This window comes from Chelonia mydas, chromosome 11, assembly GCF_015237465.2.
Source record: "Chelonia mydas isolate rCheMyd1 chromosome 11, rCheMyd1.pri.v2, whole genome shotgun sequence".
Lineage (NCBI taxonomy): Eukaryota > Metazoa > Chordata > Testudines > Cheloniidae > Chelonia > Chelonia mydas.
The window spans coordinates 10,074,460-10,099,107 of NC_051251.2; the positions used below are offsets into that span (position 1 = coordinate 10,074,460).

The window sequence follows — 24,648 nt, forward strand, 5'->3', positions numbered from 1 at the left end:
GAGGCCACTGTGCTATTTGGGAGGCCACTAGTTAGCAATGGACGGATCTCACTAGGTTAGGAGTTTGGGTGCAGAGAGCACCCAAAAGTGATGCTGATCCAAATCTGTATTGCTGGCAAATCTGGACAGGAAATCTTACAAGAAAAGGTTCACCCTCTCTCTTGACCTCTGGTACTTCCGGCTCCCAGCTGGGCCAGAGACCGACTTTCTCATGCACCTCTGCACTTCCACTTTTATGCCTGGCCAATGCGCAGAAATGCAAGAAAACAACAAAGTTAATTGAATGTATCCAACACTCCAAAAACAATGGTTCGGTTTATGTTGTGATGGTTTGGAATGGGATTGGGGATAATTCTTTTGTTCCTATAACTAGCCCATCTCAGCTTGCTCTTCACTCACAGTCGATGTGTAGATTAATAAATGACACATCTAGTTTAAGATGTAGCTAGAGCGCTCTGCTTTATCCTAAAGGGGTTCTGTGGTGCTGAAGTTTTTCATCTCTGTTTGAAGGGTTCTGTCCATGCTTGGCCTGGGTTTGATTGCTCTTGGAACGGGAGGTATCAAACCCTGTGTGGCTGCCTTTGGTGGGGACCAGTTTGAAGAAGAACATGTAAGATTTTATTTTCTAAACTATGCAGTGTCTGGTGTATTAATGTATGGGGAGGTATATGACGTGATCCAACTGCAATCAAATGATCGCATGCTCTGCCTTGGGAAAGAGAGATGATAGAACTTCACAGTTCCGTCTTGAATCTCAAAGCACTTCACAAACATTAATTAATGGGCCCTCACAACAGCCTTGAGAGAGGTAAAGCTTCAGTCACCACTGAACTGCAGCTGTCTCTGAGCCAACTCAGTAACTCTGTCACTAACATGTTGCAACACAAAATAATAATTTTGGGGCAGTAAGTAAAGAAAAATATTATATTTGATTAAAACTGAGGCACAGGGAAGTATTAGGTAGACAGATTATTTCCTGAGTTGGAAGACACCAAAATTGTCACCTCTATATGTGTGAAATTGCCTCTTTAATGACCACAAGTAGTGAGCACCTCAGCTTTATATCTTATCCAAAAGGCAGCACTTTCATTGTCTTTGTGACCCTTAGCAACACTGGTTCAGTACAGAGCCAGACAGGAGAGCGCTACCTACCACATCACCAGCACCACTGACTGAAGATCCTAGGTGTTCATTGAAGTCTTCTATCCAGCCAATTGCTTCCCTGTTTATTAGAGCTGATTAGAAATCAGAATTTCTATCCTATGGATAATTCCAATACGTCGACATTTGTTTTAGAACCAAATCAGGGTAAAAAGTCAAAATGTCTAAATTTTTCACAGAACAGAAAGTTCTGAAAAATTTCAATTTGGAAATAGCACAATGTTTCATTTTAGCTTAGCTATTGTAGTGCCTCATGAGCACTGTAGTCCAGGTGCTTCATGCCCCCATTCTCCCCTGTGGGCTGGGCTCTCTAGCCAGACTGCACGTCCCATGATACACCAAAATGGCTCAGCCAGAGGGGAGACCAGTGCATCATCGGATATGTAGTCCAGCCAGGGAGCCCAGCCCATAGAGGAGAACAGGGGCATGATGCACCCGAATTACAACTCCCATGAGGCACCAAAGCAGATCAGGCAGGCTCAGATTAATGTCAAATTGACTTGAACTTAAATGCTTTTTGTGGCAATTTTACAGAATTGACATTTTCACGTTCCATTTTGAAACTTTGTGTTTCATTTGTAAAAAGTTTTCTATTATATCATAGAATATAAAATTTAAAATGTCAAAATAGCAACAAAACTTTCTGATTTTGTTGGAATGAAATGTTTTGTTCCCCCCCGCCCAGAATTCCATTTTGGGGCAATTTAGATCCTCCTCCCCATTTTGGAATGGGAGAAATTTTAAAATCATGAAATTCCCTGCAAAATAAAAATTCTGGTTCCCTCCCAGATGTACTGACTCCTGTGACCTTCAGCAAGTACTTAAGATCACTGATTTAGTTTCTCTATATGTAAAATGGTGGAGATAATAATATTTCTACATACATAAAACTGCCTCTGCAGATCCCTACTTATCCAAGTTAGGACCTGTGGAGACCATATAACCAGAGTGCTCCTGTAACTCTGATAAATAACCTTCCTTTAATTACCTCATGGGGACACTGAAAAGTTTCTTATCTAGAGACAAATTCAATTCTGCGGTACATTTGGGCACAACTGCACTGATGTCAGTAGAGTGTCAGCTGCTTACAACAAGCCTGAATTTAATCCCTAATACTGAACACTTGTTTTCTTCAAAGAACTTTATAAATATAATTGTCCTTGGACCTGTCATGTTTCAAGCAGTGGTTCCATGAACAATGATAGTGGCCACTGGTTCAGAGCTGCATCTTTAGAACACACACACACAAAAAGGATTTATTTGCAGGAAATTTCCTTTCCAAGCATCTTTGTCTGTAGAGTTGGTCGTCCAGGCTAAATATGGCTGAACCAAATTATATTGGCAAGATTTTGTGCAAATGCAAAAGCTTCTGTGCATATTAATTAAGGGCCAGAGCTGCTTTCAAACAATGTGCTATGCTTTGTATAATACTGAAAACCGTTTCTTTGTTTCTTTATTTTCCTGTTGCTAGGGAGATCAGGATTATCGTGAATGGTACCTTTTTCAGAATTAGCTAATCCAAATGATGATATAAACGTATGTGTGCTGCAAAGATTAATAAAGCAAGGATGGATATCTTTTTCTAATGAGTGCAATATAAAAATTGCTAGGTCATTTTCTATATTCACACTTCTGGCATTCAGATCATTTTCTGAAGTAGTTGAAATCTGTAAATGTGTGAAATGAAATGACCAAAATTCTTTACAAATCACCATTCTCTTTAAAAAAAATAGCAATGTGCTGGTAAAATAATCATGTTATTACAAAGACCAATCTGTTTGCAATATCATGTGCAAGAAGCACAATTCCTACCTGATGGGTAGAGCAAGGAATTGAGGGCCAGGACTCCTGCGGTCTACTCCTGTTTCAGGTACAAAGGTGATTTTGGGCAAGATACTAAACCACTCTGTGCCTCAGTTTACCTATCTGTTAAGGTTTTTTTCAAGGGTTTTGTGAGGGTTTAAATTGCAGGTACTTGTAAGGTACTTCTACTTCTGTGCTATATAAATTAAAAGTATTAATGTTAACCTTTTTTGCTAATCTAGTAGACATTATATATATTACACATGGAAAGACCATAAGGTCATTTTGTTCACCCACCTGCCTGTGCAGGGTTATATATCCTATATATTTCCTAGAGCTTTCTTCAGTCTCACTTTTTAAATGCTTCAAGCAAATGGTCTTTCACACTTCTTTTGGGAGACTCTTGTAGGATCAAAGAGATCTCACCATTAAGATATTTTCTCTGCTATTCAGTCTATTTGATTTCACCCTGTTATATCTAAAGACACAGTTCTACCCCCTTTCATTAACATCCAAGCATCGCAAAGTGCCTTACTAATTTCACAGAGGTTCTCTCTGAGAAACCAGGCCACAATGAGGTGAGTGTTATTTGTATTTGTTAAAATTGCTCTTAGCTCCTCTTTCAAAGCCTAAACTGTCACTGCTACCAATGCTCTTAATTTCCCCGGGGAACCAGTTTATTCAATGCAATATTTTGTGTTCAGAACCAGCAGGGCCCAAGTGAGCTTTCTTTGGCTGTTCCTTTCAAGCTACCCTTTGCATACTGGAAAGTGAAAGAGGAGACCAGACTAAACTCTCTCATCCAGAGGGCTCCATGGCTCAGCCGTTTTATGATGTCAAAGGTCATGGATTTGAATCCTGCTAAGCAAATAAAAAATGCAGTGGCATTCAAATACCAAGGGTTAGAGATGTGGTATGAGAACTTAGATAGAACCGAAGCGGGCAGAGGAGTAATCTTCCACCCCATTTTATCCCGTTGTAAAAGTGTAGCCTGCTATTGGGGTGGATCAGTGCTAAGTCCCTCAGCCCCTTGTAACGATAAAAAATACCTCACGGGGTAGGGTGGCTAGAAAAGTGTAATATTTTAACTATATAGACTGGCAGTGAAGATTATTAGCTAACTGAAATAGATAGCTAGAGATAAAAATAGAGATATGGACTTAATAGCCCCGGAACTGTTTACCATTAACCAAAGAAGTGAACTATGCAGACAGTATCTGACTAAAGGTTCATTGGGCCTTGGTCCTAGATAACCCGTTCACTAATAATATGCAGGCTAGATTGGCTGGCACTGACAAGGCCTAAACCTTCTGTAGGGGCCAAATCCAGGAGATCAGTGAACAGTCCAGCTCTTCACTTTCTTCACTTCACTGCAGAGGCCAGAGACCAAAGCACCTTCCCCGCACAGACTGCAGTAGCCTCCATGACTCCTCTGAGGGTAGCAATGGTTGGTGAAGCCACATAGTAGCAGACCTGCTGGTACCACCCTGACTGTTCCCTCTGTCCCCCAAGCACCCACTTTGCATGAGTGTGTAAGGAACCCCCTGTGTGAGCTCCCCCAGTCCTGTCCCAGCCTCACCTACCACAGCAGTTTTCTGTTGCATCAGGGGACCAAGGGTCTGAGGTGGAAAAGGGGTGAGGCAAAGCAAGGCTGCACTACCACTCCTTCTCCATTGGCAGAGATCCCTGAGGGACCTTCTCCCAAGGGCTTGAGTTAACGCTGCCCCCCCTTTAGCTTTGTTACATTGGGGCCAGGTAGTTGAGAATCAAGGGGCTGCAACCATCTGTCTGTCGGGAACTCAGGCCCATATCTTTAATTATATTTAGGTGCCTAACTCCCATGGCAGTTAAGTGCCTAAATACTTTTGAGGATTGGGGCTTGATCCTCCACTATGTACTGAGGCCCAAATTGGCTTGCCCCAGGTCACACAGATAGTCCCTTCCAGAGCCCGCTAGAGCTGCCAAGCCCCCCTTCAGTGCTGAATCACAAGGCCATCCACCCTTTCACTAGTATAACCTAGCTCCCTATGTACATTCTTTGCTGTGCTTTGTAGATTACATTGCTGTGTCTGAGTGGGGAAAAAAGCCTCCTAGACACTACAGTTTAGGCGCATTTCTCATAAAGGAAAATGTTAGTGCCTTGCTATGACCAGTTAGTTCAAATTGTGCCTTTCTGGATGCCCTGGGCCTGAACTGACTTTTCCAAAGTGTCTAAGTGACATAGACCCCATTGAGAGCCAAATGACACAGACACTTGGGAAAATTTCCTCCTCTGTGCACATCTTCACCCTCTGTTTTGTATTGAAGAGAGCTGGTCGCACACACACTTCATTTATGAAGACCTTGGAGAAAATCAACTTTCCCAGTGTAATTCCACCAGCTCCAGTGCCCAGAGGTCTTTCCAGTTACATGGTGAAAAATCCAGAGGATTCCAGTACCACTTTTTGGTTAGCGTCTGGAAGAGCTTTTGATCCATGCTCTGAGCCAACCGGAAGTATCTGCAGAACGCTGATATATGGAGGGATCTGACCCTCGGAGGTGAGATGTTCAGCATCTCAGAAGAAGGCACTCAGCATCTTAATTGGGCCCAACATGTGATTCCTGGTTTGACTTTTACAGAGGCAGAAATATATACCTTTCATGTGTGTGTATGGCTCTGCCTGAGGAGCGGAGGGGAATGAGAGATAGAAGAAACCCTATTTGTCTCCCCTGTGCCTGGTGTGGGAGGGGGAGGGGGGCTACACACACACAGGGCAAATGTGACTTCTGTTGGCTGACCCCAACCCTATACCCCCTGTGCATCCCATTGGACATATGGCAAAAGCTAGCATGGCCAGCAAGTGTGAGGAGGGACCACTCTTAGCAGGAGGTTCCCCCTACTAAGCGGATCAAAATTAACATGGAAATACTTGATCCTTACCATTGCTAAAGCATGAATCAGACAGAGGGTAGCTCACGAAAGCTTATGCTCTAATAAATTTGTTAGTCTCTAAGGTGCCACAAGTCCTCCTTTTCTTTTTACAGAGGGTGTGTTGCCCTAAGTGACTGGAAAGAAGAATGATTTGATTGAGTTCTTTTTACGGGGTTTATTAATAACTGAATATTGCACTGTTGACTCTCACCAGGGGACCTATCCTCAGGCCCTTTCTTCCTCACAGGAGTTTCACTGGGCCTGCATAATTTGCTTTGCAGAATAGATCCTATTTGTTTGGGGCTGGTTAAATCATCACAACACTCAGTTTCGTTATTCTTAGCTTCTCCTCCCAGACCGTCCAGCAGATCAGTCTCTCTCACACACTCTTTCATTTGTGCTGTCATTACAAGCTCCTCAAAATGCATAGGTTTCTGTTTCTATTTAGGAAGAAAAAAAGCCAGGACGTGGGAACAAATGACAAGCTGTCAAGCGCTGCCAAATTGGATTGAATTAGGTGACAGTGAATCTGAATCAAGCTACTTGTTCTGAATAAGTAAACACTTTCCCCCTCCAACTTCCTGACAGATACAGAGCAGCAGCTTTTCCACCAAAATGCCAAGAGACCCGAAGTGCTTTTCAGTAACATGAACTGATTTGTGTGAGCCTATGCCATCACCTAAAAGCAAGCTGGTTTGCCTGCTTTTAGCTTGCATTTTATGCACCATGTGTCAATATTAACCCAGCCCTCCGAACAAGAGAATTGATAGTGTTCCATTTGCAAATCCAATGCTGTGCTTTGTCCATGATACTGATGTTGCCTTATCTCATTTTAGGCCTACGAAAGGAACAAATTCTTTTCAGTCTTCTATCTAGCTATTAATGCGGGAAGTTTGATCTCCACATTTGTTACTCCTGTATTGAGAGGTCAGTGTTGATGGAGAATGAACCACTAAATTACCTGCACTGTGACTGTTCTGCTGTGGATGGTCAGGATCTCATGATGATTGACTGTCCGAGATTACGTTATCTTCTGAGCGACCAGTGGGTTGTATTTACGCCTTGTTAATCCTGCTGTAGCTGCATAACAGGTTTATGGAAACTAGCAGAAGAGTCAGACATACCATGCTACAGGCTGCATTTATTTTCTTTGAAGCCAGCCTGAGACATAGAATCAAAAATTTAGAGCTGGAGAAGACCCATCAGGCCGTCTCCCTGCCAATGTGGGATTGGCATGTTCTGCGGCCCATAGGTAACACATTGATAATGATTGATCTGACCCTACTCCTTGTAGGCTTTAATTCTGGGTTACTTTAGCAGGGCTGCCTAGGGCTCCAATTCTGCAAACTGAACCCTGTTCTCATGCCAGAGCCCCACTCGCTTCAGTGGGACTCTGGACAGGCATAAGGGTCAACCTGCATGGATCAGGTTGCAGATCATGGCCTAGAGTGGCTTGTCTTGAGGACCCGCACAGGGCCTCTGTCCCACTTAAGGCCTATTTTGCATTCCACCCACTGTGCAGAACCCATTTTTGTTCTGACTCTTGCAGCACTTACTTCATTGTATTTCAGTGCCTGAACACCTCAGTGGTTGGCACTCTATAAATAGGGCCCTACCAAATTTACGGCCATGAAAAACGTGTCACGGACCGTGAAATCTGGTCTCCCACCATGAAATCTGGTCTTTTGTGTGCTTTTACCCTATACTCTACAGCTTTCACAGGGGAGACCAGTGTTTCTCAAATCGGGGATCCTGACCTAAAAGGGAGTTGCAGGGGGTCACAAGGTTATTTCAGGGGGGTGAGGTATTGCCCCCCTTACTTCTGTGCTGCCTACAGAGCGGGGCGTCCGGACAGCAGCGGCTGTTGGCCAGGGGCCCAGCTCTGAAGGCAGCGCCCCGCAGCAGCGCAGAAGTAAGGGCGGCAACGCCATACCATGACACCCTTTACTTCTGCACTGCTGCCTTCAGAGCCGGGCCGCTGGAGAGTGAGCAGTGCTGGCTGAGGGCTCAGCTCTGCGGGCAACAAGGCAGAAATAACAGTGTCAATACCGTACCCTGCCATCCTGACTCCTGCGCTGCTGCTGGCGGCAGCGCTGCCTTCAGAGCTCAGCTCCCGGCCAGCAGCCGCCGCTCTCCAGCGGCCCAGCTCTGAAGGCAACGCTGCCACGAGCAGCAGTGCAGAAGCAACCCCCCCTTCCCAATAATCCTGAGACACCCCCTCCCCCCCCACAGTGACTTTTGGGTCAGGACCCCTACAATGACAACACTGTGAAATTTCAGAAGTAAATAGCTGAAACCATGAAATTTACAATTTTTAAAATCCTATGATTATGAAATTGGCCAAAATGGACTGTGAATTTGGTAGGGCCCTACCTATAAATATCCAAACATACAGAGAAGAGGGCAGTGTCCCGTAAATTGAGGTACCTGGCACATTCAACAGCGTTTTTTTCTCTGACATCTTCCAGAAGGTTTTCTTCTGAGTGATTATTTTAATATCCTGCTTGTTTCCTGGAGCTAGAGGTATGTGTGTCCACTGTATTTGTGCCAAAGCACACAGCAAAAGACAGACTACATCTCCCTCTCACACACACACACCTGTGTCAACATTTTGGTGCTAAGAGGCTGTTGCTAAATTTGTTCTGTGGGAGGATGAAAATCCAGTTCCCTTAAAACTTTTACTCTGTGTCAGTGCAGTGGAACATCAAACCAATAACCACACCAAACTGGAGGGTGAGAGTAGAAAGGGAGGTTTAGATTTTAAAATTATTTTCTGCGATTCCTGGAGGAGAGAAAGAGAAGCAATTCCTTTGAAACTTGGCAGCTCCATGTGAAACATGTGGATTTAGATGGCAAAATCCAACCGTTTCTGCCCATGCTGTATGTCAGAAGTTAAATGTACATGTTAAAGTGTCACGGTTTGGTTTATTGGATTTCAGCTAATTCTTTGGAAAGTGGCCAGATAAATGATAGACACACACTACTCTGAAACTGACCGTGTCTTTGCATATGAATAATACAAAGTAATGACCGGAGGTTTTGCTAGATGGTTTCCTGTTTTGCTTTCGCTATGTGGGTTTTTAAACCACATTTATTTACTACTACTGAGTGTATGAATAGCAGTAGTTTCTAACCACTGGAATGCAGACCATACTACTGGATCTCTGTTTGGGACTGGCTCTCCAGGCACCCACAGGAATGGAGCTGTGCTGGGTCATGGCACAACCCTGTGCTATGTTCCCACACTGTACTGTAGCTTGAACTGCTCCAATCCCCATTCTCACAATGCTACTTTCATTATGAGTTATCACAGGACTGGGGTTTGGAGCAGGCTATTTTCCTTGGGGCCAGGGGGGAAACAAGTCAATAAGATACAGAGGGCGTTGGTTCATACAGCTGAAATCTTAGGGTCTGATTCTGTGATCTCACTTACCCTGGTGTACCAATGGCTTCACACTAGCTACTCCTGATTACAGTGATGGAAGTGAGATAAGATGCCCCCAAATGGTGGAGAACCACTGTACTGATTACCCAGGCCCATTAAAATAAGGAGAGACTGCTGAATTGGAATTATTTTGCAAACTGGATATAATTAACTAAGGCTTGAATAAAGACTGGGAATGGATGTGTCATTACACAAAGTAAAACTATTTCCCCTTGTTTATTTCCCCTCCTATTGTTCTTGTAAACTGCTGGAAATGGCCCACCTTGATTATCACTACAAAAGGTCCTCCCCACCCCCCATTCCCCACCCTGCTCTCCTGCTGGTAATAGCTCACCTCTCCTGATCACTCTTGTTACAGTGTGTAACACCCATTTTTTCATGTTCTCTGTGTATATAAAAAGAAAAGGAGGACCTGTGGCACCTTAGAGACTAACCAATTTATTTGAGCATGAGCTTTCGTGAGCTACAGCTCACTTGAAGTGAGCTGTAGCTCACGAAAGCTCATGCTCAAATAAATTGGTTAGTCTCTAAGGTGCCACAAGTCCTTCTTTTCTTTTTGCGAATACAGACTAACACGGCTGTTACTCTGAAACCTGTGTATATAAAATCTCCCCACTGTATTTCCCACTGCATTCATCCGATGACGTGAGCTGTAGCTCACGAAAGCTTATGCTCTAATAAATTTGTTAGCCTCTAAGGTGCCACAAGTCCTCCTTTTCTTTTTAAAAATGATCAGTTTCTTTTACGTAGAAACTCTTTTTACCCACTCAGGGGGCCCTCCCCTGCTTCCACTTACCCTGCTGCTACTCACTCCTTTAAGTGGTAGCACTCTCTGCCCCATGCAGCATCTGTTACTGCTCATCACCATACCATGGTGAGGACTGGCCCCTTTCACCGTTGCTGTAGTTGGAAGAGGTTGCTGTGCCAGCCCTGCTTCCAAACTGCCACCATCAGTGGAGCCCCAGGGCACTTGTTTTAAGTGGGTTCGGTGCCCAATGTCAAAACCTGCGGCACAAGTGGAGAGCTGAGAGAGGCGACTGCTTCAGCAGAGGTCGCAGTGGAGGCATCAGGGTGGGGAGCATGGGTTGAATTTAAACATGGTGAAATGAGATGCTTTTATGACGTTCTCTTTTAGGGGATGTGAAATGCTTTGGAGGAGATTGCTATGCCTTGGCTTTCGGTGTCCCAGCAGCACTCATGGTTGTAGCCCTGGGTAAGTGGAAACAATCACAATGCTTAGAATGTTCCATTCAGGATGCTTAGAGTGTTGCTGTCCACTCTCACTGCCCAGTACACCTTCTCTCCTCCCCGCCCCCACCACAGAGAACAAATGAAGTGTCAAACCCCCCACACAGAACCCCACTGGCAGGACAATCCACATCTCCTTCTGTTCCTCTAATCCCCCTATGCAAGGGGTTGCCTTGCCACCTGTTGTCACTTTCACAGGAGGGGCCTGGCTATGTCCTATAAGACAGCAGTTCAGAACAACAGTGGAAAACATTGTGAAATATATCAGCGGCTGTCACATCATGGCCTTTCTGCAGCATGTGCCATGTTGTGACACTTGTCTGCTGATGCTGTGAGGTGTGTCGCAAAATATGATGGCTTCACATGATTCTGCTTCGAGAGGCTGCAAAGCAAATGTCCCAGTGCGGTGGTTTGCAACATTGTCCTTGAGCAAGTTTGGTCTCTGGGGCCTGCACAATTTGCAGTCCTAGGGCTCTCAGTTCAGGGCAATTGCATCTGGATTTCCCCCTCGTGGTCCACCAAGGGTACTCACTCTAGGCTGCTGACTCCTCAGCTGTCACCAGTCTTGGGTGGAGACCTGTGTCTCTCTCCCTCCTGACTGGGGTTTTTCCAGGTTGCACAGTTCCCTACCTGCACTGAGATATCTCCAGCAAGCCAGGCTGCCTAAACAGTCTATACTATTTAGGTGGTGTCTATACTTTTCTTTCTTTCTGAAGTCTATGAACAGTGGAATTGCCAGCTGTTATAAATTAGCACTTAGCTCTTTCTAAGCAAGCACATTTATTCTTGAGGTGAAAGCATTTCAGTGAAAACATAGATCTAAAAAAAGTTCCTAGATGCTTACCAGAGGTCACCCCATCAGTCTTATGGGGTCTCTGTAGGCCAAAGTTCTTCCAACCCTTCCCAAGAAAGATTGGGGGGCCCCCTTGGACAGAAGGTCTTGTCTGTCTGCTGGATCAGAAACAAAGCTCGGAGTTAGTTTAAACTCAGGCTGTTTATCCAAAGATCCTTTCTTTGTCTGGACTCTGGAGAATCCAGTCTGAACCAGTAGATGCGAGCCTCTCCAGTGGTGGTAGGTCTTTGGGGATGTTACAACCTGAGTGAATTTGCCAACCCCCCACCACACACACTGTTCTTAGTTCCTGGAAGGGCTGCAGCCACCCTCCCACAGGGAACTACATACAATCCCTGGCCCACAATGATACGTACACTTCGTACAGTAAGATAGTCCAAACATATTTCAGGAAATTACCATATCTGTCACAGTAGGCTCCCCAGTGTGTGGGATGGAAGCTTATCACAGTGCTTCTACCTCAAATTCACACAGTTTGCAGCTCAGGGCATCTCAACTTTATACCCACAGGGGATTTAACCGAGACTAGATAAACTGCCGTAATTCTGAGCTGTCTTGCTTTGGTTGGCTGTAATTGCCCACGCAATTACTGTTCTAGCCTATTATGTTACAGTAATAATACTGTACATTCCTATTCCTCAGTCTCAGGCACTAGCTGTAACTACACAGCTTCCCAAATCTCACACTTTCGCCCCACTATCTTATCGCCCACATATTCCTCTTATAGGCCTTATAAAATAGCAAATACTGGCTGCGTTTCTGTTGCCATTCCTCAGTGAGCAACAGAAACACCGACTTGTTTGTTTCACTATTAAAATTGTTAACTACTATTGAGAACAAGTCCCATTCATCCCCCTTATTATGCTGCACTCAAGAATTTTCATCGCTGCATTGTGTGAGTTCTCTTTCAGATTGTTAGTTTAATTAACAGTCCAAGGGGTCATGCAGTTTTCAAAAAATATTGGCTTAGCCGTAACATCAGTGACCTGGAAATTCGCTCTTCCAGAGATAATGGACGTGGCATCTTTCTGGACAGCCTCCAGCAAAGAGAACAGAACAGGACACTAGAAAAGGATAATAAGCCAACGATGAATGTTACAGCAATTGATTTCAAAGAGTGCATGGTCACTCACTCTGAGAAGCCTCCCATTTTCCTACATGGTTTGTTCCTATCAGGTTAAGACCGTACTGGATGTTTCCTACACAAGTATATGCCAAGTATTTCTAGCAGGGTATCAGTACCTGGGGAAAACTGACTTGGAAAAATTGTACAGTATCATGGCACAAATTGACTATAAATCTGTTTTCTGCTATGGTTCTACTACAGCATTCATAGCATGCTGACAAAATGTCAAAATAAATGGGGTCCAGGGTCCTGGTGCAACATGTTAGGACACTGAATATACACTCCTTACAAGGGAAAGCTGGAAATCATAGAACCATAGGGTTAGAAGGGACCACAAGGGTCATCTAGCTTAACCCCCTGACAAGCTGCATTACATGTGTTGTCTAGTGACTAGAGCAGGGGATTAGAAATCAAGACTCCATGCGTTTCAGAATCTGTGACTCAGCGCAAGTCTTTTAAGCTTTTAGCCATTTCTGTGCTTCATTTTACACATATGTAAAAGGGAGATCCAGCTCACCATTAAAATTGTCAGCATTTTGCCAATGCATGTAATTAAGGTAACCTTGGTATTTGAGATACTTCATCCTGAATATCCCCATCTCAGACAAACACTTTAGGAAGCCTGCTCTGCTGTGCATATATCTGGTGCTTGGGGAGAATGATTTGGCAGGGAAAGGTCTTTCAAATTGTCCATCCCATCATACTCATAGCTGATCTCTGTGAACTCCAGTGGGCACCACTGAACAATTTTACCAGAGGTGGCGGTGGATTCTGCATCACCGACAATTTTTAAATCCAGATTGGATTTTTTTGAAAAGATATGCTCTTGGAATTATTTGGGGGATGTTCAATGGCCTGTGTTATCTAGGAGGCCAGACTAGATGATCACAGTGTTCTCTTTTGGCCTTGGAATCGATGAAAAAACAACTTGGATTGACTGATCATGCTAGAAATGGACTTGAGATGCAAAATTTGGATGCAGTTTTACATCTGGATTCCATTCGCCAGAGTTCTAGGTGTTCATAACTGGGGTGGGTTTTTTTGGCCCAGCCTGTTTTGCAGATAAGGGCCAAATGCAACGTTTAGATCTGGATCGAATTTCAGATTGCAACCCCCAGGTTTAGGGTAGAGTGGCCACTCTTCCATTCCCAGAATACCAGACATTCCGGAACTTCCAGGAGTGGCATGGGCTGTGTATGCACCATGTGGGTGCCATTTTGAAGAGCAGGCTTCTCCACTCCTGACAGTGTGACCTCTCACGCACACGCTGGTGGTCGCGGAGCAGTATGCTCTTCACCATGGTGTCCACCCATTTGATACTGGACAAAACTGCGTCCAGTTTTATTTCCTTATTGGACGGGCAACAAACCAACCAAAGAGAGGACTGTCCAGTTTAAAACTGGATGAATGGCCTGCCTAGTTCATGGCTGTTTATAATTTTGCCTCAGACCATGTAAAGTGGGGGTTCTTTTCAAAGGCGTTCTTTTCATAGGAGTTTGGTGCCCCATTGATCTCCAAGGGGGATTGGGTGCCAAACTGCCCTGTGAGCCCTTGAAAATCTCCCTATATACAGTGTGTGCCACTGAGTACATCTAAATGACATGTTATATTCACATTCTGGGTGAGGGGAGGTGCATGGATGCTTATGTGTTTGTTTTATGCTATATATACCCTGGGTCCAATCCTGCTGCGAGTGCAACTCCCATTGAAGTCACTGGGAGTTCTCTGCGCAGGAGGAGGCTCACAGCCATGTGACACTGGGAAGAATTCCCGATTTGGATTCTAATGTTTTACAGTTGTGTTTATTTCTGGAAGTGGAATGTACAAAAAAACTCCACCACGAGGGAACGTCTTATTCGAAGTTTGCCAGTGCATTGCGGTGAGCTTGTTTCTGTCGCATCATTTTTATGCACAGTTCACAGGTTGTAGCATTGTAAAAGCACATTTTCATTGGGGTAAGTGTTGTACCTTTTTAATATAATAATGTAATCTGGAGATATCTGGGAGCCAGGAACTCCTGGGTTCTGCTTTCGGTGGTGCCACTGATGAGATGTGAAGAAGGGGAACTCATTTGGGGATAGATTTTTGACACCCTTCCTCATGCTGAATGATGCCTTACTCCACAAGACATTCCCCTGAGGTCAGTGGGGTGACTTGCAAAGTAAGGATGGTAGAATCTGACCCTTACGCTCTCTGAGAGGAAATTCTGAAAAGTCACAGAGTTGCCGAATCACAGGTTCATTTTTCTTTTTGATGTTCTGTAACTTTTTTCTAAAGTTGATTAGTTCAGCAGAGAGCAGTAGTACACATACTCCCCCACCAAGCTTTGTTAATCTCTAAGGTGCCACAAGGACTCCAAGGCTGCATCTTTTCTGTGGCTGCGTAGACCATACTATGGAGGTTTGAGAATGATGAGGGGAGTTTTGATCTGGGAATTCTACGTGGATTGGGGGGATGCAAGATGGGATAAGGGAGATGGTCTAACTGGTTGACATACACTTAAGTTTACCCTTGTTATTCATTTGCGCTTCCCTCTAGTTTGCTATTAGAAACCGGCTGAAAAATCGCTCCAGACAGATTCCAAAGAGGGAACACTGGCTAGATTGGGCATCAGAAAAATACTCAGTAAGTGATGACTTACATGTAAGTGACTGAGTGTCTGGTTCTGTGATCTGGCATGGGCTGTGTGGTGCCTTGGGTTCTTGGGCTGTAATAGGGTAACCTTAAAGGGACACCTTCTGTCAAGCTGTGTGTCTGAGCCTTTGAGCAATCACCAGTGCAGATGAATTTCCCCGTACACTGAAATTAACACTGAAATTTCCCCTTACACTGAAATTAATTAACATTAGTGAACTTCAAGATGTAAAACAAACGCAACACTAAAAAGCCACACTGCACTGAGCACTACACAGCATCTCCAGTACATGAGTATCTCTTACGGCCTATGTATATAAATACTGTGTATATTTGATTGTCTCTTCCCCCAGCCTCTCTTTATTACTTGCCTTCCTAAACTCTAAACTCCTTAGGACCTGGACCATGTCTACCTCTGTGTAAGTACAATGGGACTTTGATTCTGACTGGAGTCTCTAGGCTCTCTGTAATGCAAATAGTGGGAGTAGCATGTATAAGTATGATAAATATTTGACACACCATTCCTTGGAGTTAATTAGGGACCCTCACACATGGGGACTGAAATTGTGGTTAGCTGTTCCACCCACCATTTTATCTTTCTGTTTGTTTCTCTTAATAGAAGCAACTGATCAATGAGATTAAAATGGTGACACGAGTTCTCTTCCTGTTTATCCCACTGCCAATGTTCTGGGCCCTCTTTGATCAACAGGTAAAGTATAACAAATTACAGACCTGGTTATTGAGCCAGGTTCTGATCTTGGTCATGTCAATGTCAATCTGGGGTAACTCCATGGACATCACAGTGCATTGAGAGCATCAGAGGTCTCATCTCAACACTAGATATCTGCTTGCCTTGATGAGGCAGCACCTGCCATTCATGGTCATCTGGCCTTCAGTCTCCTCCCTGGTTTCTAGGATGGGATGGGTGCCAGAGGTGGTTGAAAAGAGGCTGCCATGCCTATAAATAGTAGAAAAAGAGGGCTGAGAGAAAAGGGAAGCAGAGGTGGGAGAAACAAGCAGAAGAGATACTGGGAGAATGAGTGAAGGAAGAGGAAGAGAAGAAAGCCCTTCCAGCACTCACTTCTCCTCTGTTCCCTTATTCTCCCATCCCTCTGAGCACACCAGGGTACTTACAATGGTCTGTTTTGTCCTTAGGGATCTAGATGGACTCTCCAAGCTACCAGAATGAATGCAGACTTTGTAAGTACTTAAGATTATTAGGGATTATAAAACTAGTAGTAACCCTGGCTTTTTGAAATTAATTGTTCACCATAGTTAAACCTGCTGCTTTACAACCTTGTAAGAGTTTATGGATTAGAAAAAAATGTTGCAGATGTACATACAAGAATTCATAATGATCATGAAACATTATGGAAAGAAGTGAGGTCTAGGGAAGTAGGCCCAGCCCTGTGAGCTAGGACTACCTGAGTTCTACTTCTGTGACCTTGAGCAAGTCACTTAACTTCTCTCCCTCAGGTGTAAAATGTGGGGATGTTGTGAGAATCAATTAGATAATATCCATAAAATCCTTTGAAGATGTAAATTGCAAATAGAACAGCATGCAGTCAAGTATGAATGCGTGTAAACCGGCTGGGTAAGGATTTTTTCACACAAGGCCTCATTTACAGATGTGTATGCAGTGCTTAATTTGTAATGAAAGAGGTGCCGGGGATCAAGCAATTAGGTGCCAGAGATCAAACAATTTTTTTACTTTCATAACTGATGCAGCAATCTCAGATGGGCCGGAGCTATGAACTGCTAAACCAAGAGGTGCCGGGACTCAACCCCAGCAAGCCCTGAGACAAATTAAGCACTACATGTGTGTCTTAATAGGCCATCCAGATCTTAAATGTGGACACTCAGATCAGTATTTAGGCATGTAAATGGCCATTTTCTTTGTGTAAATTCGGATTTAATCTCCAAAGTGTGAGCCCTGTTATATCACTCACATTTGAAGATTGGGCCCATGGGATTTGTCACTTGTTAGGGTAATTAATCCAAGTGAGGCATGAAAAGATTGCAACTCTGTGTTTTATACCTCCCTCCCTGAAAGGAAAGTCAATGAAAGTTCACACAGCCCTTGTGACTGATAGCTAGAAACATTGTAGTCTGTGTTTCTGGGAGCATGTGTTTAGTGATACATTAATGAAACATCTAAGAATCAACAGAACTCATTTACTAAAGACTCTCTGGCGGAAAACAAAACTGTTCTGGGCTTTTTGTCCCAACAGTTCCTTTGGATTTTTGGCTCATATATCAACTTGTCCCACTTCCTCTGTGCACATCAAGGGGAAACTGTCTCTTTAAGGCCTCCTGGCATTTCTCTTTGTAAAATCACCCTTGCTTTCTCAGTCAAGCGTTCTCCTTCAGTAAGGAGTGAGCATTACCAGGAGAAAGGGAAGTCAGATCTATTCCTGTGTGAGCTGAAATATGTAGACTCTTATTTACTAATGCCAAATTAGCACACAGTACACAACCTGTTGGGAGGAGGGGTGGGTATTTCCCTGCCACGGCGTATTTAGCTTTGAAACTGTTGGTGCGCTACAATTTTAACTCTCCAGGATTCTGCAGTCTGCAGAGACAGGCAGCCGTTTTGCACTCAGCACAGTGCAGACTCTCAGAGAGGAGACAAACGCACGCTGTGTTCTTTCGTGGAGATTTTACTTTTGTTCTCCCTGGGGGGGTTTCGTCTCTTAATCTAAAATGAAAGTCATTCTGACTGAAAATATCTGTTTGCTCTTTGTGCTCAGAGAAACACCTGCCGGTGGTGAAATGCATACTTCCTCCTGTCTGGAGACGGTCAAGCTGTCCCTTTCAGGCACTTATTCATATCCCTCACTCCTAAAAATATTTCCAAAGAGCAAATTTTTGGAGTACTAGGTTGTACAGCTCCCCCCCCCCCCACCCCCAATGCAGTGGTCTATCCCGGCCAATGGTGTAGGGGCCTCATAGCCAGGTGGTTGAGCCTGATACAGCCTCGGCTAACAGAGTTAGAGGCCCATGCTTTTGGAACTAGGGTTCTACCACCAGGAGAGGGGGACAGAGCACCATGCTGAGTGGGTGTGGGTTACAGTTCTCATAGACTCATAGATATTAAGGTCAGAAGGGACCATTATGATCATCTAGTCTGAACTCCTGCACAATGCAGGCCACAGAATCTCACCCACCCACTCCTGCAAGAAACCTCTCACCTATGTCTGAGCTACTGAAGTCCTCAAATCATGGTTTAAAGACTTCAAGGTGCAGAGAATCCTCCAGCAAGTGACCCATGCCCCATGCTACAGAGGAAGGCGAAAAACCCCCAGGGCCTCTGCCAATCTTCCCTGGAGGAAAATTCCTTCCTGACCGCAAATATGGCAATCAGCTGAAACCCTGAGCATGTGGGCAAGATTCACCAGCCAGATACCCAGGAAAGAATTCTCTGTAGTAACTCAGATCCCACCCCATCTAACATCCCATCACAGGCCATTGAGTCTATTTACCATGAATAGTTAAAGATCAATTAATTGCCAAAATCATGTTATCCCATCATACCATCTCCTCTATAAACTTATCGAGTTTAATCTTGAAGCCAGATAGGTCTTTTGCCCCCACTGCTTCCCTTGGAAGGCTATTCCACAACTTCACTCCTCTGACGGTTAGAAACCTTCGTCTAATTTCAAGTCTAAATTTCTGGATGGCCAGTTTGTATCCATTTCTTCTTGTGTCCACATTGGTGCTGAGCTTAAATAATTCCTCTCCCTCTCTGGTATTTATCCCTCTGATATATTTATAGAGAACAATCATGTCTCCCCTCAACCTTCTTTTGGTTAGGCTAAACAAGCCAAGCTCCTTGAGTCTCCTTTCATAAGACAGGTTTTCCATTCCTCAGATCATCCTAGTAGCCCTTCTCTGTACCTGTTCAAGTTTGAATTAATTCTTCTTAAACATGGGAGACCAGAACTGCACACATTATTCCACATGAGGTCTCACCAGTGCCTTGTATAACGGTATTAATACCTCCTTATCTCTACTGGAAATAACTCGCCTGATGCATCCCAAGACCGCATTAGCTTTTGCACGGCCATATCACATTGGCGGCTCATAGTCATCCTGTGGTCAACCTATACTCCAAGGTCCTTCCCTCCTCCGTTACTTCCAATTGATGCGTCCCCAGCTTATAACTAGAATTCTTGTTATTAATCCCTAAATGCATGACCTTACGCTTCTCACTATTAAATTTCATCCTATTACTATTACTCCAGTTTACAAGGTCATCCAGATCCTCCTGTATGATATCCCGGTCCTTCTCTAAATTGGCAATACCTGCCAGCTTTGTATCATCCGCAGACTTTATTAGCACACTCCCACTTTTTTGCCGAGGTCAGTAATAAAAAGATTAAATAAGATTGGTCCCAAAACCGATCCCTGAGGAACTCCACTGGTAACCTCCCTCCGGTCTGACAGTTCACCTTTCAGTATGACCCGCTGTAGTCTCTCTGTTAACCAATTCCTTATCCACCTTTCAATTTTCATATTGATCCCCATCTTTTCCAATTTAACTAATAATTCCCCATGTGGCACCGTATCAAAAGCCTTACTGAAATCTAGGTAAATTAGATCCACTGCATTTCCTTTGTCTAAAAAATCTGTTACTTTCTCAAAGAAGGAGATCAGGTTGGTTTGGCACGATCTACCTTTTGTAAAACCATGTTGTATTTTGTCCCATTTACCATTGACTTCAATGTCCTTAACTACTTTCTTCTTCAAAATTTTTTCCAAGACCTTGCATACTACAGATGTCAAACTAACAGGCCTGTAGTTACACGGATCACTTTTTTTTCCTTTCGTAAAAATAGGAACTATGTTAGCAATTCTCCAGTTATATGGTACAACCCCTGAGTTTACAGATTCATTAAAAATTCTTGGTAATGGGCTTGCGATTTCATGTGCTAATTCCTTTAATATTCTTGGATGAAGATTATCTGGGGCCCCCCGATTTAGTCCCATTAAGCTGTTCGAGTTTTGCTTCTACCTCAGATATGGTAATATCTACCTCCATATCCTCATTCTCATTTGTCATGCTACCATTATCCCTAAGATCCTCATTAGCTTTATTAAAGACTGAGGCAAAGTATTTGTTTAGATAGTGGGCCATGCCTAGATTATCCTTAACCTCCACTCCATCCCCAGTGTTCAGCGGTCCCACTTCTTCTTTCTTTCTTTTCTTCTTATTTATATGGCTATAGAACCTTTTACTATTGGTTTTAATTCCCTTTTCAAGGTCCAACTCTACTTGACTTTTAGCCTGTCTCACTTTATCTCTACATGTTCTGATCTCAATAAGGTAGCTTTCCTTGCTGATCCCTCCCATCTTCCACTCCCTGTATGCTTTTTCTTTTTCTTAATCACCTCTCTGAGATGCTTGCTCATCCAGCTTGCTCTACAACTCCTGCCTATGAATTTTTTCCCTTTCTTGGGATGCAGGCTTCCGATAGCTTCTGCAGCTTTGACTTGAAGTAATCCCAGGCCTCCTCTGCCTTTAGATCCACAAGTTCTTCAGTCCAATCCACTTCTCTAACTAATTTCCTTAATTTTTGAAAGTCAGCCCTTTTGAAATGAAAAACCCTAGTCACAGTTTTATTTTTGTTTGTCCTTCCATTCAGTTTGAACTGAATTAGCTCATGATCACTTGAACCAAGGTTGTCCCCTACAACCATTTCTTCTATGAGGCCCTCACTACTCACCAAAACCAAATCTAAAATGGCATCCCCTCTTGTTGGTTCAGCAACTACTTGCTGAAGGGATCCATCAGCTATCGCATCTAGGAAAATCTGAGCCCTATTATTATTACTAGCACTCGTCCTCCAGTCTATATCTGGGAAGTTAAAGTCTCTCATGATCATGCAATTTCCATTAGTATTTACTACATTAAAAACATTAAAGAAGGCTCTATCCATATCGAAATTAGATCCCGGCAGTCTATAGTACACCCTGAGTACTATCACAGGGGAGGCTCTAGTAGTTTTCTTCCCCAATGTGATTTTTGCCAAGATGGACTCTGTCTTATCCATTCCATTGCTTCTTATTTCTTTACATTCTACCTCATCCTTGATATACAATGCTACTCCACCACCTTTACCTTTATTTCTGTCTTTCCTAAACAGTACATACCCTTCAATACCTGTAGTCCAGTCATGACTACTATTTCACCGTGTTTCTGTTATCTCTATAATATCTGGTTTCACTTTCTGCACCAGTAGCTCTAGTTCCTCCATTTTGTTACCTAGGCTCCTTGCATTGGTGTACAAACATCTTAATTTTTGCTGTTTGGCCTCGCTCACATTCTTTACCCGATTAGGCCCGGACATTCTACAGCCAGTATGACCTATTAGACTGGTATCCACATTGCCCTTCCTCCTTATGTCCATTCTCCTACCCACAGTTGTATCTTTTCTTACTTAGTTTTCTTCCCTCTCAATGCTAAAATCCAGCTTGGAGATTACCTGGACATCTCCCAAACATCTCCCCCAAATTCCTATTTAAAGCTCTCTTAATCAGTTGTGCCAGCCTCCATTCTAGAAGTCTATTTCCTTCCCTACTCAGATGAAGTCCATCCCGAGAGAACGGTCCTCTGTCCATGAATGCCTCTCAGTGGCCGTACATCCCAAAGCCCTCCTTATAGCACCACTGCCTGAGCCATCTGTTGATAGTCATAATCTTGTCACACCTTTGTTGGCCTTCTCTAGGAACAGGCAGAATCCCACTGTAGATCACCTGGCAGGCATTGTCCAGAAATGGGCTTAAGTAAAACAACCCCACAACCATATTTTGAAGCTGCCCAGAGTTTGGGAGCATTATGTTGCAGAGTTTTGGCTCATCCCATTATGGATGTAGAGGGGAAGCTCAACATTTGGATCCCAATCTGGATTCCAAAATACCGATTCTTCCTTCCCTACCAAGTTTAGGCTGTTCAAATCTGGGGCAGTAGCTTCTAGTGTTATCAAAACATTTCTAGGGATCAGATCTCCCCCAATTGTCCTCTATCCCAGGCTTTATATCCCTTCTGCAAAGGACTCAGTTCAAACACCACATCCTTAGAAGAGAAATGTCAGGGAGAACACAGCATCCACCACTCAAGCAAAGGTAAAGCACCTGAGAAGACAGTTCAGCTACAGAGGTCTGTATTGTGGGCTGTTTGCTTAGTTGCTATCAATAGACATGGTATTATGTTGTGTTTACTAATCAATTTGAATGTCTGTATATTTCAGGGAGGATTAGTCTTTCAGCCAGACCAAATGCAGGTAAAAGAACCCATAGGGCAAAGTGCACAATCCTTGTAAATATGCTGTCTTTCTTACTGATATTTCACTCATTACACTCACAACCCAGTCCTGCTCTCATTAAAGACAATGGCAAAATTCCTACTGACTTTAATGGTGCAGGATCAACGCCTTAATTTTGCTATGTATTTGGTGAAACGGAGTCCTCTGGCCTTGAAACTCCCCCTAGTGCTGCAGGGGATTTCCTACTGTACCAGGTGAATTCTTTTGACTAATGGTGAGTTCCTGGAAAACAAGGGACTTCAGAGGGAATTCCTAGAATCATAGGAACATAGGGCTTGAAGGGACCTCAAGAGGCCACCTAGTCCAGCATTCTGCTCTGAGGCAAGACCAAATGATTGTGCTGCAGCCCTGTTATGCTGACATAATATGGGTGAGCTCAGAGGGATTTGCTCGCCGGTGCAGAGCTGGCACAGCCAGCTTCATCCCAGGAATTTCCAATGCAGGAAATGTGTCAAGGGCATGCCAGTGTGAGCTGGGGTTGGGGGCTTGGGGGGGGTCCAGCCAAGGCATTTCTCTTCCCTGACTATTCTCTGTCATCATAATGGTTCCTCAGGGTCTTTGCAGCCAGGGTACAAATGAGGGTGGGCCTCTAAGCTGCTCCAGCATGCACTGATGGTGGAACCAGCCCCTGCATAGAAGAGGCACCAGCCACCTCTCCTTTCTCCTGATCCCTGGGCTGTGCTCAGCAACACCGGCAGGGAAGGTGGAATTTTAAGGCTCCAGGACTGTGCAGTGTAATCAGTGTTGATTACAGCACTTGTGTGCTCTCTAGGGGTGGCTGAACTGCTTCAGAGAAATTCAAAGTCATCTCTTCCCTGCAGTCTTCACTCAGAATTCAAGCTGAACGTTCCTTGATGTTTGTTCCCCCAGCCATTATTCATTTCCCTGTATTTCTACTGCTTTTTGGCAGCACGCACACAGATGTCCCAGGAGAAAAGCTGCTCCCATGAGACTTCGGAGCAGACTGGAAACAGTCTGTGTTGGAAATCTCACAAAAAGAGTCTGTTCTCATGAGATTTTTAACCCTATAATGAAGACCCAAGATTTGTGCATCATTGTTGATTAAACATCAGAGTTGTTGGGCTGATTCCCTAATCAGAGCTCTGAACCTGTTGAAATTCTCCCATCTCTGTTATTAAGGCATTTCTTTGTGCACTTTAAAAATGTAGTGCCTCAGTTTCCCAATCAGTAATACTGGGCTCGTAATACTTATTCACCTCCTAGGCGTGTTGTAAGGATGAATATATTCATGTCTGTGAACCTTAAATGGAAGAAGTTATTGAAGGGCAAAGTACGATTATATTTTTAAGGGAGGTTTTGAGTGTTTGTTTGTGTCATTCCTATAATGGAATTATTTCTGCTTTATGGGTTTAATTACAGTAAATCACTTTGTATTGTCTGATCTCTCCCATTCATTGGTGCTGCAGGTCTTGAACCCACTCCTGATTCTGATCTTCATCCCAGTTTTTGACTTTGGGTTCTACCCCCTGATCAAAATGTGCAGAATTAATTTCACGTAAGTATTTGCGGCAGTGCATTCTGCCAAATTTTTATTCCTTTGCAGCTTCCCCCCCCCCACCACCCAGAAAAATATGTTTATACGAGATCGGGTGGACAAGACACCTAAGCTTCCATTCATTCCGCAACCTATTCTTGCTTCTAACTTAGCCTTCTGTCCTGCATTTGTCAACATCACCAAGCTAACACATAGTTCCTGGATGTTACAGAGGGAAAAGAGCAATTAGGTCAGCTCTTCCAGTTCCGCACCAGGGGGTTGTTCCCTACTAAGGGTGCAGGATTGTTCCCAACTGAGCGTTCAGTAGGGCTTTGTCTAATCTAGTGTAAATGTCTCATGAAACAGGGATTCCTCAAGCCTCAGCAGAGTGTCCCAGGCACTAGCAGATCTTGTTGACCATGAATTTTCCCCAGCAGTCAATCTCATCACTCCCTTTCTTAATTTCATCCCACAGCTCCTCATTGCACCCTCTTGCACTACTCTAAATATTTGACCTCCTGTTTTAGGGCCTGATGGAGGCTTTCCCCACTTTGGCCCCTCTGGGGAGGAAGGGAGCTAAACTTATTGGCAGTCCTTGCTCTCAGGAGTCTTCCATTGACTTTGGTGGCCCTTGGATCAGGTCCTCA

General features: G+C 43.9%; 1 protein-coding gene across 2 annotated transcripts in view; it reads left to right on the plus strand.

Annotated features, from left to right (window-relative positions):
* SLC15A2 (solute carrier family 15 member 2) overlaps positions 1 to 24,648 on the plus strand; it is a 64,831-nt gene that overhangs the window by 19,303 nt on the left and 20,880 nt on the right. For both annotated transcript variants that reach the window (XM_037913091.2, XM_007071887.4), the window contains 9 exons: positions 511 to 610; positions 6,712 to 6,802; positions 10,456 to 10,533; positions 14,344 to 14,426; positions 15,086 to 15,172; positions 15,801 to 15,890; positions 16,337 to 16,381; positions 22,432 to 22,464; positions 23,934 to 24,022. In XM_037913091.2, coding sequence (XP_037769019.1) covers positions 511 to 610; positions 6,712 to 6,802; positions 10,456 to 10,533; positions 14,344 to 14,426; positions 15,086 to 15,172; positions 15,801 to 15,890; positions 16,337 to 16,381; positions 22,432 to 22,464; positions 23,934 to 24,022 — 696 coding nt within the window. The remainder of the gene's footprint in view (positions 1 to 510; positions 611 to 6,711; positions 6,803 to 10,455; positions 10,534 to 14,343; positions 14,427 to 15,085; positions 15,173 to 15,800; positions 15,891 to 16,336; positions 16,382 to 22,431; positions 22,465 to 23,933; positions 24,023 to 24,648) is intronic.